The 14,381-nt window shown below is 44.6% G+C and overlaps 1 protein-coding gene across 2 annotated transcripts in view; it reads left to right on the top strand.

Annotated features, from left to right (window-relative positions):
- The window catches only part of PTPRU (protein tyrosine phosphatase receptor type U), a 559,392-nt gene that overhangs the window by 521,844 nt on the left and 23,167 nt on the right, over positions 1 to 14,381 (top strand). Inside the window, exons 25-26 of one of the 2 annotated variants that reach the window (XM_030217348.1) lie at positions 1,675 to 1,848; positions 9,768 to 9,908. In XM_030217348.1, coding sequence (XP_030073208.1) covers positions 1,675 to 1,848; positions 9,768 to 9,908 — 315 coding nt within the window. Of the gene's footprint in view, positions 1 to 1,674; positions 1,849 to 9,767; positions 9,909 to 14,381 lie in introns of those variants that run through there. The other variant, XM_030217349.1, reaches the window with a different exon arrangement.

The raw sequence follows: 14,381 nt of genomic DNA, 5'->3' as shown, positions 1-14,381 counted from the left end.
TATTAGACACATCAAACACAGCGAAGGTGACTGTCATTTGGTCTACACTGCATATTTTTATAAATGTTTTGTATTTCTGAATTTGTAATTTATGATATTTATGTATATTTGACTGTGTCATTTGGTCTAGACTGTATTCTTTTAAATATTTAAAATTTTTAGACTCCTGCGGTAGGCCCAATTGGCCGAAACACGGCTCGCGTCGTGTCTTCGATGTTGATGAATAAATCTTTAGATCTTTGGAACATCGTCTGATTATTCTTTGAGTCACCTTTCACTGTGTTTGGTTTGTCTTTGTGACTGCGAGGGCTTCCGTTCTTCTGTATTTTCGTCGGCTTCTGTGTATTTATTAGGAAATGAAAACAAAAATACTGTCCTTAAAGCTAAAAATAGAACTGGTTTTACCTTTCCTGTTTAATGTTGGCAGATATCCCATACGGAAATCAATAATGCAATCCTGCGTTGCTCTAGGTCAATGATTTTCAACCCTGTCCTAGACAGAGGCGTAGCCAGACCTCGATTGTGTGTGTGTGGGGGAGGGGGGGCTGAGCGCAAATTTTGCCCTGCCTCCCCACTGCTTTCCACCCCTGCTAAAACCCCACTTACCTAGGCCAGCAAGGGTCCCCAAGCCCCACCAGCAGAAGACGTCCTGTTGTGATATTTGGTGTCACGCTGCCTGCCCTGATTTCCTGCTCCAGGGCGCATGCTGAGTTTTAGTGCATTTGAGCGTGCCTGTAGCTCGTACATACTCAAATTTCATTAAAATCTAGCATGCGCACAGGGGAGGGGGAACAGGGCCTGTCAAATTCAGTAAGCAGGGTAAGCACCGCAGGGGGGCGCCTGCCTTCAAGGGCACCACTGCGGCACCATACCGCGCCGCCCTTGGGGCTTTAAATCTTTAATTTACCTCCATCCCAGCAGCTGCGTCATTTGAAAGCCCTGCCCCCCTCTCTAACCTTCCCTCCCTTCGTGAGTTTGTTCCGCAGAGTCCCGCCTTCTGATGTCATTTCCTCGAGGGTGGGACTCTGAGGGAACAAACTCACGAAGGGAGAGAAGGCTAGAGATGGGGCAGGGCTTTCAAATGACGCGGCTGCTGGGACAGAGGTAAATTAAAAAAGACAAATCACGCAGGGAAGAAAAAGGGGGATGTTGGGGGGGAGAAGAGGGCGGGCAGGTGGGCATAAATGGGAGGGAGATGGGGGCGAAGGAGAATCGCTGGACAGGGGCAGGGTGGGAGAAGAGAGAAAGGAGATGTGGCGGGGGGGGGGGGGCACGCGCGCCAACTCATATTCTGCAGGGGGGTGCCAGAGACCCTAGGACCGGCCCTGAGGGGGAAGCAGGGCAGGCAGTGCAGCAGTGAATATCACTGTAGGAAAGCTTCTGCTGGAGGAACTTGGGGACATTTGCCAGCCCATCAGACTTTGGGGACCCAAACCCAAATTGGGGGGGGGGCAGGCCCCCAAAGCCCCCCAGTGGTTACGCCACTGGTCCTGGAGGCACTGGAAAGTCAGGATATGTAAATCTCTCTTATATAAGTTCATTACGGATATGCTAAAAACAAGACGGCTTTAAGTATGTCTCCAGAACAGGGCTGGGAACACCGTTCAAAGGAATGGGGCTTCCGCCATTTAGTAGAAAGGAATTGAGCAAGGTTCTAACTTTCTCTCACCACAGACTCTGAACTCTGTGACGACACACCTGGATGTGGAGGAGTGCAGCATCGCCCTACTGCCCAGGAACCGGGAGAAGAACCGGAGCATGGATGTCCTGCCTCCCGACCGCTGCCTTCCCTTCCTCATTTCCGTGGATGGGGACAGTAATAATTATATCAATGCGGCCTTAACTGATGTGAGTTCCTGTGCACCATGGTGATAGGGCACTGGATCGCAGACTGTCTTCCTGACTCCCAGCAGATAATGCACCAAACGCTGGTTGTCAAGTCACCACCATGCCAACCATATAGGCAACCAAACATGATTGGAGTTGCTTATAACCACATATCATCCCCAAGTATTGCTGACAATATTCAACTTACCAGTCAAGATGTCTTCCCTTCCCCCCTGAGCTGCACAACACCCTCACTCGCAACACATTACAATAAAGTGATTTTACAACACTAGAAGTTTCATCTGCCTTTTGCCATTTGCGGGACACAGACTGTATAAGTACATAAGTATTGCCATACTGGGACAGACCAAAGGTCCATCAAGCATCCTGTTTCCAACAGTGGCCAATCCAGGTCACAGATACCTGGCAAGATCCCAAAAACGTACAATATATTTTATACTGCTTAGCCCAGAAATAAGCAGTGGATTTTCCCCAAGTCCATTTTAATAATGGTCTATGGATTTTTCCCTTTAGGAAGCTGTGCAAACCTTTTTTAAACCCTGCTAAGCTAACCGCCTTTACCGCATTCTCTGGTAACAAATTCCAGAGTTTAATTACACGGTCTGTGTCCTGCAAATGGCAAAAGACTGAAAGAAAATTTGGCAATTCCAGCATTAGGGGAACTGAGACCGGTACTGGACAGACTTCTACGGTCTGTGTCCCGCAGATGTCAATAGGCAGGTGAAGCTCCAACAGTTCCAGTGTTGTAGATCTATTTATTGTAGCGTGCTGCGAGTTTGGGTACTGTACAGTTCATGGGGGGGGGGGGGGGGGGAGGGGAAGACATCTTGACTGGTAAGTTGAATACTGTCAGCAATACTTGGGCATGATATGTGGCTAAAACCAAGAGTCGTCATGTTTGATTGCCTATATGATTGGCAAGGTGTGGAGACTTGGCAACCAGGGTTTAAGCATTGGTGGCTGGGGTCCGCATAGAGTGGCAAGTCCAGCTCTGCCGCCTTGTTGGGCAGGCTGGATGGGCTATGCAGCCTGGAGGAGTAGCCTAGTGGTTAATGCAGTGGACTTTGATCCTGGGGAACTGAGTTCAATTCCCACTGCAGCTCCTTGTGACTCTGGGCAAGTCACTTAACCCTCTATTGCCCCTGGTACAAAATAAGTACCTGAATGTATGTAAACCACCTTGTAGTTGCAAAAACCTCAGAAAGGCAGTATATCAAGTGCTATTTCCCTTTCCCCCTGTCCCTTATGACATCACAATATCAGAAGTGAGCCAAGTATTGGGCAATCAAGCCATTGTGACATCACTGATGAGGTTGGCTCTTATTGGTGGAATGAGTGGAGGAGTAGCCTAGTGGTTAGTTCAGTGGATTTAGATCTTGGGGAACTGAGTTCAATTCCCACTGCAACTCCTTGTGACTCTGGGCAAGTCACTTAACCGTCCATTGCCCCTGGTACAAAATAAGTACCTGAATATATGTAAACCACTTTGAATGTAGTTGCAAAAACCTCAGAAAGGCAGTATATCAAGTCCCATTTCCCTTTATCTTTCATCATTAACTGTGTTACTGATAGTATGCTTCTCCGGATACTCTTCAGTCTGTTCCTCCTTGGTCTCTTTTGGATCAGGGGAAAAGGGGGGTCAGTTTGGTTTTTCTCTTTTGTAATCCCATCTGAACAAAAAGGGATTTAGTGGAATATAAGTAAACAGAATTAGAACTAGAATTAGAGTTACTAGATACAAATTATTGTCATTGTAACAGTTCATAAGGGAATCTTGGGGGGGGGGGGGCCCTTTTACTAAGCTGCGGTAGGCTCTACGTGCGTTCAGCGCATGCCAGAATGAGACTACTTCCAGGTCAGCGCGCCTTCCTGGCGGTAATTTCAGATTTGGCACATGCCCATAACGTGTGGATGGATGAATTATTTATTTATTTCCTCCTACATGCGCCAGTTCCGGCGGTAATCGACACTAGGTGCTTGCTGACTAGTCACCGCACATGTAGCGTATGAGCCTTTACCTGTAGATCAATGGGTGGTGTTAAGGGCTCAGGTTGGTTTTGGCCGCGCGCTGGTTTCATTTTTACTGCAGACCCTTTTCCTGTCCCATTAAAAAAAAAAGCCCTTTTTTTGTAGATGTGGTAAAACTTGGCCCGGTGTGCACCCAATACACGCGCATCCTCAGGCCACTTTTTGCCACTGCTTAGTAAAAGAGCTCCTCTGTGTCCTTGACTATACTATGGAATGTTAGGCTTCTCTCGTTTTCAGAAACGACACCCTCAGGACAGGTCTGAAACTTCCAGCATAGGTTCCAGTATCCCCAGTCCATTGAATGACATTTCATAAGTATATAAATAAGTACATAAGTATTGCCATACTGGGAAAGACCAAAGGTCCATCAAGCCCAGCATCCTGCATCCAACAGTGGCCAATCCAGGTCACAAGTACCTGGCAGAAAAACAAAGAATAGCAACATTCCATGTAGAACCCCAAAGAGTAGCAAGATTCTAGAATTCTAAAGAATAACAAGATTCCATGCAGAATTTCAAAGTGTAGCAACATTCCATGTAGAACCCCAAAGAATAGCAAGATTCCATTCAGAATCGCCAGTACATAAGTATTGCCATACTTGGAAAGACCGAAGGTCCATCAAGCCCTGCATCCTGTTTCCAACAGTGGCCAATCAAGGTCACAAGTACCTGGCAAGATCCCAAAAAAGTACAAAACATTTTATACTGCTTATCCCAGAAATAGTGGATTTTCCCCAAGTCCATTTAATAACAGTCTATGGACTTTTCCTTTAGGAAGCCGTCCAAACCTTTTTTCAGACCTGCTCCAGCTTATTATTTGTTGTGTCTCTTTCTTCATTGATTTTCCAGCTAGACTTTATAAATTTAGCAACGTTCAACAAAAGCTGATACTTGTACAGGAACATGTACTGTATATCTCATCCTTTAACAAGATAGACATTAGCCCCCTGCTCACCCCATCAAGAGGAAGAGGATCCAGGAATCAAATCCCCCCCCCCCCCCCCCCCCCCCCGGGAAAGCTCATTCTAATAGTTTTGAGAGGACCAGTTTTCCAAACTCATTCCTTGCGATCCTCAGCCAGGTCAGGGAGCTTATAATAAATATTCATGAGCGGCAGTTACACGCATCTGGTCTACTTAGACTTTAGGAAACTGGAAGACTGGGCATCCAAATGGCAGATGAAATTTAATGTGCACAAATGCAAAGCGATGCACATTGGGAAGAATAATCCAGAATCATAGTTACCCGATGCTAGGGTCCACCTTGGGCGTCAACACTCAAGAAAAAGATATAGGTGTCATTGTAGACAATACGTTGAAATCTTCCCAGTGTGCAGCAGCGGCCAAAAAAACCAAACAGGACGCTAGGAATTATTAGGAAAGGGATGGTAAATAAGACCAAGAATACTATAATGGCATCTGTACCACTCCATGGTGCGACCTCACCTTGAGTATTGCATTCAGTTCTGGTCGCCATATCTCAAAAATGATATAGCGGAATTAGAAAAGGTTTGAGAAGAGTGACCAAAATGATAAAGGGGATGGAACTCTTCTCATATGTGGAAAGGCTAAAGAGGTTAGGGTTCTATAGCTTGGAAAAGAGACGGCTGAGTGGGGATATGATTGAGATATACAAAATTCTGAGTGGTGTAGAACAAGTAGAAGTGAATCGATTTTTAACTCTTTCGGAAAGTACAAAGACTAGGGAACACTCAAGAAAGTTGCATGGAAATATAATTAGGAGGAAATATTTTTCACTCAAAGAATAGTTAAGCTCTAGAACTCATTGCCAGAGGATGTGGTAATTGGTTAGCGTAGTTGGGTTTAAAAAAGTTTTGGCCAAATTCCCCAGACCACCCACAAAATCACTGGCTACTGCTCTACTGGTTAGTGCTGAAATTCTACTACTACTACTACTTAACATTTCTAGAGCGCTACTAGGGTTATGCAGCGCTGTACAAATTAACAATTAAGGACGGTCCCTGCTCAGAAGAGCTTACAATCTAAAGGACGAAATGTCAAGTTGGGGTACTTAAGATTTCCTGAGAAGAGGTGTAGTGATTAGGTGCCGAAGGCGACATTGAAGAGGTGGGCTTTGAGCATTGATTTGAAGATGGGTAGGGAGGGGGCCCGGCGTATGGGCTCAGGGAGTTTGTTCCAGGCATGGGGTGAGGCGAGACAGAAAGGGCGGAGCCTGGAGTTGGAGGTAGTGGAGAAGGGTACTGACAGGAGGGATTTGTCTTGAGAGCGGAGGTTACGGGTAGGGACGTAAGGGGAGATGAGGGTAGAGAGGTAAGGAGGGGCTGCAGATCGAGTGCATTTGTAGGTGAGTAAGAGAAGCGTGAACTGTATGCGGTATCTGATTGGGAGCCAGTGGAGTGACTTGAGGAGAGGGGTGATATGAGTATATCGGTTAAGGCGGAAGATAAGACGTGCAGCAGAGTTCTGGATGGACTGAAGGGGGGATAGATGGCTAAGTGGGAGGCCGGTCAGGGGTAGGTTGCAGTAGTCAAGGCAAGAGGTAATGAGAGAGTGGATGAGAGTTCGGGTGGTGTGCTCGGAGAGGAAGGGACGAATTTTGCTAATGTTATAGAGGAAGAAGCGACAGGTCTTGGCTATCTGCTGGATATGCGCAGAGAAGGAGAGGGAGGAAATTCAGCAGGTCTGTACCTGCATAACTGATTTAACTGGCCAGGAACCCCTCCTGCCTGGTTAAATCCCTTTGAAAATCGATCCCCTTATAGCTTAGAGTTTGACTTTTTTATTTAATTGGAAATAAATAATTTGATCATTTTTTTTCCTTGCCGTGCTCTATGTTTTTTAATAACTTTCTTTCTGGAACGCAGCCGTTGGGGTTGTATCCATTCATTTACGCGCATGAACCTCGGATAAGGATCAGCTCTGCACTGCCCTCATTTATTTACATTCATAACGGAACAGCTAAATAAGCAGAGCTCTCACTAACCTGAAGCAAAACCATCACTCTAGGAATGAAATAAAACTCAGAACGAAAAAAAAAATGGGAGCTTAATGGTTTAGTTGAACTGCCAATTGAATTATCTAAAATTTAATTCCTGGGACGGCTGCTTAATGTGCAGTGGAGAACTTTAAAGTGATACAAGGCACATGCCAGCGGCACTTTTCAATTAAAAGGGAATGTGAAAAAATGATGAGAATATTAAAGTTGGAGGCTGCCAGGAGTCCTCAATTTACAGGCATCGTAGAGAATGATCCAAATAGTCCTTGCTTTATTGAAGCTAAATATCCCATACAGGAGACCGGGCAGCATCTTCAGTCCAGGACTGCCTGTGGCCATTGTACATATAGGGCCCAATATTCAGACTGCGGGAGGCAGCCCGCATCAGCATCACGATCAGCGCTGACCCCGGACAATCGGCGCTGGGCCATTTGTTGTCACCGGCATTGACTATCCAAGGTTTTTTGTGGGGGCTGGCTCAAACTTAACTGGCTAGGGGGCCTTCTTATTAAAGGTTTGGCACGCGGCAACAGGCTTGCCGCGTGCCAATCCAGAACTAACCCGGTGGTAGTTCCTCCCCCCCCCCCGGTGCGCACCATTTCTGGCGCTACAAAAATATTTTCTATTTTTGTAGCGCCGGTGCTTACCCGGCAGTAATTGGTCAAGTCCGGTTAGCGCGGGAGCCCTTACTGCTCTCTGGGTCATTAGATGCTCAGGAGAGTTGGGCAGTGGAGCTGCTCTCTGTCTGTTTGGGAGAAGCTTTGGGGGGAGTCAGGCAGTGGAGCTGCTCTCTTTCTTTGGGTCAGGAGATACTCTTGGGACTCAGCTCTCTTTGATGCAGGTGCACTTCTGGGGAGTGAAGAATTAACATTTTGAAACTACATTTCACAAATTTGGGGCATATTCATTACACACATAATATTAATGTCTATCGCCGGTGCTTTAGTTCAAAATCTACCAGGTCAGGCGAGCTTATAACCCATTGGATTCGCCATTGCCATCGCCTTGCCCAGTTTCCTGTGGGGATTTTATGAACAGGAATCTTGACAGTCCACTCAAAGCAGTACTCTGAGCTGCCCATATCCACATCATCAAGTGACTTATTTTAAGCATGGTGATTATTTGTGCAAAAAAGTGTCGTCTTAAGGTTGTACTGCAGCGACGACCATTCACCCATGTTTTGTGAACATTTTCTATTAATTGAAAGGTCAGTTTTCAGCCACAGAGGGACTGCATGAAGTTATACAGATGTCTTCATCGCCAAAAGAGGAGAGCTGCACCCAGATCGGGGAGTGATCTGAAATAGTAATGGGGCCAATACCCGAAGTTCAGCCGCCTTGAATCATGGAAACATCCAATAATAAATGATCAATAAGGGATTCCCTAACATGTCTTCAACACATAATCCGTACCCTGCTACATCAATCTGTATTTGTTCATACCGATATTGGCGATCGCCAGTACGGTACTATGTAAGCCACATTGAGCCTGCAAATAGGTGGGAAAATGTGGGATACAAATGTAACAAATAAATAAATAAATCTGAGATTCTACATGGAATGTTGCTACTATTTGAGGTTCTAGATGGAATGTTGCTACTATTTGAGGTTCTACATGGAATGTTGCTACTATTTGAGGTTCTACATGGAATGTTGCTACTTTTTGATGTTCTAGATGGAATGTTGCTAGTGGATGGGTAGCCTAGTGGTTAGTGCAGTGGAACATGGAATGTTGCTACTATTTGAGGTTCTACATGGAATGTTGCTACTATCTGTATTTGTTTACACCGGAGTCTGCAAACGCCTCTCCGGTACTATGTAAGCCACATTGAGCCTGCAAATAGGTGGGAAAATGTGGGATACAAATGTAACAAATAAATAAATATGGACTTGGTATCCATTTAAGTGGTGCCATTGAAAATTTTCAGATTAAATTAAACGGATAAGATATGCATTTAGCGGTCAAATGTAGTTACTTAAACACAAAGTGGCCCTTTTACTAAGGTGCGTAGGCACCTACGCGTGTCTAACGCACGCCAAATTGGAACTACCGCGGTAATTCCATTTTCGACGTGCATCAAAAACATGGGGTGGAAAATATTTTCTATTTTCTACTGCGTGGCGCTTAACCAGCGATAATCAGCGGTTTACGCGCGCTGGCTGCCTACCGCCCGGTTAGCGTGTAAGACCTTACCGCTAAGTCAGTGGAAGGCAGTAAGGTCTCAGGCCGAAAATGGACGCGCGCTGGTTTTAATTTTGCCGCACGTCCATTTTCGGCCCCCCAAAAATAAAAACCTTTTTCCCTGGCGCACTCAAAAAATGACCTGCGCGCGTCCAAAACACATGCCTACACCAACACAGGCCACTTTTAGGCACGCCTTAGTAAGAGGGTCCCATAATTTGTGGGCCAGCTCTAGGGCATCCCTAAGCCTGCCCCTTTCTTAAAACACCTATGGCTGATAAATAATTTAAGCTGTCATGGTTACCCATACATGTGTCCTGGATTTAATATGAAAGTAATACAGTTATGCAGCTGGTTCCACCGCCAGCCGTATTACTGCTCAGGAATTTTCCCGTACATGTACAGATGGTCCCTCAGAATGCCTTATTAGTTTGAAGAATTGGATTCTGTCTCTTGTGCGATATCTACACTCAAGGCTAGAGACAGATGTTTGACATTCCTATTATTTTCGTCAAGGAATCATTCAATACTTGCTTAGCCATAAAACAGTTTTTAACACAAAATGGCCAAGAAATGGACTTGAAATAGCAGTTTCTGAGAAATACCTGGTCACGTTCAGCAATATATCTAAACCTATCTGTCCTGATAATTCTCCATGTAGAGTCTTTGGCGGATCACGGTGTCACTGTAATGAACTCTTGTTTCTATTTCTTGCCTCTCGCTTTTCTCCCCTAGAGCTACACAAGGAGTTCTGCGTTTGTCGTCACACTCCATCCTTTGCAGAGCACCACCACAGATTTCTGGAGACTCGTCTATGACTATGGCTGCACCTCTATCATCATGTTAAATCAGCTCAACCAGTCCAACTCAGCCTGGGTATGTATTAAGTCTGTCTAATGGACACATGGTCTTTTGTTGCAATGCCAGCTGCTATAAGATTGTGGAATTCTGTAGTCAGCCGTAGTGGCCTGCCGGTAGCTCTGCCAAAAGCAATGCAGTCGGAGCAAAAATCCGTAGCTGACTGAGGTTCTCTCCCCCAGTCTTGTAGCAGATTGCATGGTGTGGTTTCTCTGATGTTATCTGATAGCATTGATATGACTCTCTGCTGTCTCAGCTCAGAAATGCCATAAGGTCTTTCCAAGCACGTACATAGTTCCACTACAGCAGCTGCCTTCCCACTCAACTCAGTCCAGATTTTGTCCATGGTTTGCAGATGGTATTTTGTATCTGCTCATTTTGTTTTCATCCCCACTGTTTGTGGCTCAATCATAGTATTTCCAACTGTGTCCACTGTGGTTGGATGTACCCATGAGCCCAAATGTTAAGAGCCTTTACAGTGCAGACCTTGAGGTTCTCCAACATTGGATCTACTCCTCTTCCCCAGGGCCCTCTTGTCAAGAAAACGAGACCCCTTCTAGAAAAAGAGGGCTCAAAATGCACAAAGAGACTCAAGGGGCCCACTACATCATGCTCCATCTCAACAAATAAGTACCTGTATATAATATGTAAGCCGCATTGAACCTGCTATGAGTGGGAACGCGCAGGGTACAAATGTAGGAAAAAAAAATATATATAGGTGGCCAGTATCTCCCTTACCTTGAGCTCCTCAATCCAGATGTTGCCTGTGATGGTGTAGAAGCACTAAATGATACCAGAATAACATGTCAGTGCCAAGACAGTCCATGATGCCACAAAGTGTGATATACAAGTACTGAGAGGCCTTGATGCCAAAGTGATGTGACATTATGCATGGCCACTTGACACCGATATGCCAAAGGTCAGTAGTGCTGGAGCCAAAAGTGTCATCCTGAAGTAAGGAACATGTGGAGACTTTGGCACTGAAGTGCCCTCTTACCATAATACCAAGGGGAAAAAAGCTCTTGACATCACTACACCATCTCTCAGTGCCCAGGTTAGACAAAGCAATCTCGGATCTGCTCTGACCATTTCCTTCAAAATGAATTTGTTCGAGATGGGTTAGTGGAACACCACAAAGAACTAGCCCAGCCCATCTGTGTGACAGTCTCACCACTCCAAGAGACTTGAATTTTCCCCCTCCCCCAGTCCAGCCTATATGGAACATCTGTGTAACAGTTTCACAATTCTAAGAAGCTCCCTCCCCCAACAACCCCCCCATGCCTTGGAAGATATTGGGACACATTCGTTCTCCCTACTTTTGACCAGAGGAGATATCCTTTGTGGCAGTTCTTGACAAGTTTCTGACCCAGTGGGATTCCTCTGTCAAATTCCAATTCTAGATCATGGAGGTCCTCAAGAGTGGTCTTAAGGACATAATTAAAATTTTAGCCAAAGGTGGTCTCAACTTTTCACTTTCTTCTCACCTTCTTTCCAAAGCTGTGTCCTCACAAAGGGGAGTAAACATTAGATGTGTTGGCCTGTAAGTGGGTTTTGGTTTACTAGCTGAAAAGGACACAACCCCACTTTCAATCCAGCTATTTATCCTAACAATCAGGGAAAAGCAGTGGCAAAATGTACCCTGTTGAACGAGCTATTGGACAGCATTGCTCAGTTACATACTGGCAGGCCTTGGCCTCCAGGATACAGCAAAGGAACATCAAGTAAGGGTAAGTTCTTCAAAATATTTTAAACAGAGAGTCAACTTGCCCCTCAGACTTACATGAGTTGCCTCTGCAAAACTTAGATGCAACCCCCAACTTTTTGATTCTGTGCTAGTGTGGCTGATTTCATCCTACTGGTCAACAGAGAAAGCAAAGTTGCTTACCTGTAATGGAGGTTCTCCATAGACGGCAAGATAAATCAGAGACAAACCTACCCACCGGACTGGGCAGTTGAACTCCAAGCTCTCGTATCAGATGAGAGAAGTGGGAAGGACCTGACATATGCTTGGAAAAACCTTCTGAGAGAGTGGGGGTCTGTACCGGTGTCATCAGATAACATTATACCCCAGTGTCTTACCTAGCCTGCTGCCCACAAAGAACCCCATTACAGGAAGTAACTTGATCTTCTCTCTCTACCCTGGCTCCAGTGCTATTGGGTAGCTGTTCTGTAAATAAGCAAGATGCAGTATCAGAAGGAGTTCCTGCAAAAGTCAGCACACCACCCTGGTGTGGTGCGAAGACATGATTTGAAACTCATGTGAGGTTGAGGATAAACGCTGATGGTGCATATGACAATGGCCATGTGATTCTGGAATGTAATTAAGAATCTATTAGGAATCTATAATTCGAACTCAACAAGGAAAGCTTTGTTGGATTTTTGCATAAAATTAGCATTAACAGGCTCCTTATGGGTATCTGAGGAAGAAAACATATTTTATGAATTGAAATCAGACGTTTTATATGTAAATGATGGTGTAATGTTAATGAGAAATTAGCACATTTTTGTAATAAGGGACAAGGTTTGAGCCATCCCTAACCTTGACTGAGCTTCAAGCTGTTTTATTGACTTCTGTTTCACTAATTAAATCATGTGTTCACACGTTCCTTGTGCAAAGTTACAAAACTCCCCTTTTGCAAAGTGTCTGCTATTGTGGTGTCACTGGGCGACGGAGGCGTATTTTCAAAGCACTTAGACTTATGAAGTTCCATAGGTTCCTATGGAACTTTGTAAGTAATCGCTTTGAAAATGAGCCCAATAGTATACTTACGGCAGCCTGAATCCATAGTGTCACTACAGTCTGCCTCGCCTCACCCTATGCTTGGAACAACTTTCCTGAGCCCTTACGCCAAGCCCCCTCCCTGCCCGTCTTCAAATCTTTGCTTAAAGGCCACCTCTACAATGCTGCGTTCGGCACCTAACTCTTACCTTCAGGATATCCAGACTGCCCCAATTTGACTGCCCCTATCGGACCGACCGTTCACTTGTCTATTAGATTGTAAGCTCTTTGAGCAGGGACTGTCTCTCTTTGTTAAATTGTACAGCGCTGCGTAACCCTAGTAGCGCTCTAGAAATGTTAAGTAGTAGTAGTAGTAGTCATTTTAGAGCCATCCTTGGGACACAGCTTGGAAAAGAGACAGCTGAGGGGGGGGGGGGGGTGGATATCTGGAATAACTATGTTAACAATACTGTGTAAGCCACTTTGAGCCTGCAAATAGGTGGGATAAGGTGGGATACAAATGCAATAAATAAAATCATTGAGGTCTACAAAATCCTGAGTGGTGTACGATGAGTAGAAGTGAATCAATTTTTTACTCTTTCAAAAAGTACAAAGACACTCAATGAAACGACATGGAAATACTTTTAAAACAAATAACAGGAAATATTTTTTCACTCAATGAATAGTTAAGCTCTGGAACTCATTGCTGGAGGGTGCAGTAACAGCGGTTAGCGTATCTGGGTTTAAAAAAAGGTTTGGACAAGTTCCCGGAGGAAAGGTCCATAGCCTGCTATTGAGACAGACATGGGGGAAGTCACTGCTTTCCCTTGAGATTGGTAGCATGGAATCTTGCTATTCTTTGGGTTTCTGCCAGGTACTTGTGATCTGGATTTTTGAAAAAGAGGATTCTGGGCTAGATGGCTCACAATCAAGTTTTTTGTACCCGGGGCAATGGAGGATTAAGTGACTTGCTCAGGGTCACAAGGAGCTGTAGTGGAAACTGACTCAGATTTCCAGGATTTTTTTATTTATTTATTTTATTGCTTTTGTATCCCACATTTCCCCACCTATTTGCGGGCTCAGTGTGGCTTACAATACATTGTGATTGATGGAAGTACAATTTGTTACAATACAATTTTGGGTTACATTGTGAAGAGTTTAGAGAAGACAAAGTCAATTCAGAATATCATTTGGGGATATATCAAAGAAGTGTAACAAAGGGGGATGATAAGACGATAGAACAATAGCCTGAGAACGTTAGGGTGTATCAGTTTTATCTGTGGGTATCAATAGAAATCAAACAAAATAAAACATGGAAAAGAAAATAAGATGATACCTTTTTTATTGGACATAACTTAATACATTTCTTGTATTCAAGAAATGTATTAAGTTATGTCCAATAAAAAAGGTATCATCTTATTTTCTTTTCCATGTTTTATTTTGTTTGATTTCTATTGATAACCTTAAGAGTGGACTAACACGGCTACCACACTCCTCTACTTATCTGTGGGTAGAGTTTTAGGTGTGGTGAAGGTATGGGGGGGGGGGGGGGGGGGGAGAATTCAGAGGAAGTGTATTTATGCATTTCTATTAGTGTGTATGGACTTCATATGTTTTGATCTTTATGGAAGATTTTCTCAAAGAGATGAGTCTTCAATAATTTGCGGAAGTCGGCTAATTCATAGATCGTTTTCAGGTTGCGTGGTAGTGTGTTCCAGGATTGCGTGCTCATATAAGAGAAGGTTGATGCGTGCAGTACTTTGTATTTTATG

Source organism: Microcaecilia unicolor, chromosome 11 (genome assembly GCF_901765095.1).
Source record: "Microcaecilia unicolor chromosome 11, aMicUni1.1, whole genome shotgun sequence".
Classification (NCBI taxonomy): domain Eukaryota; kingdom Metazoa; phylum Chordata; class Amphibia; order Gymnophiona; family Siphonopidae; genus Microcaecilia; species Microcaecilia unicolor.
This window is presented reverse-complemented; position numbering and strand designations above follow the sequence as displayed.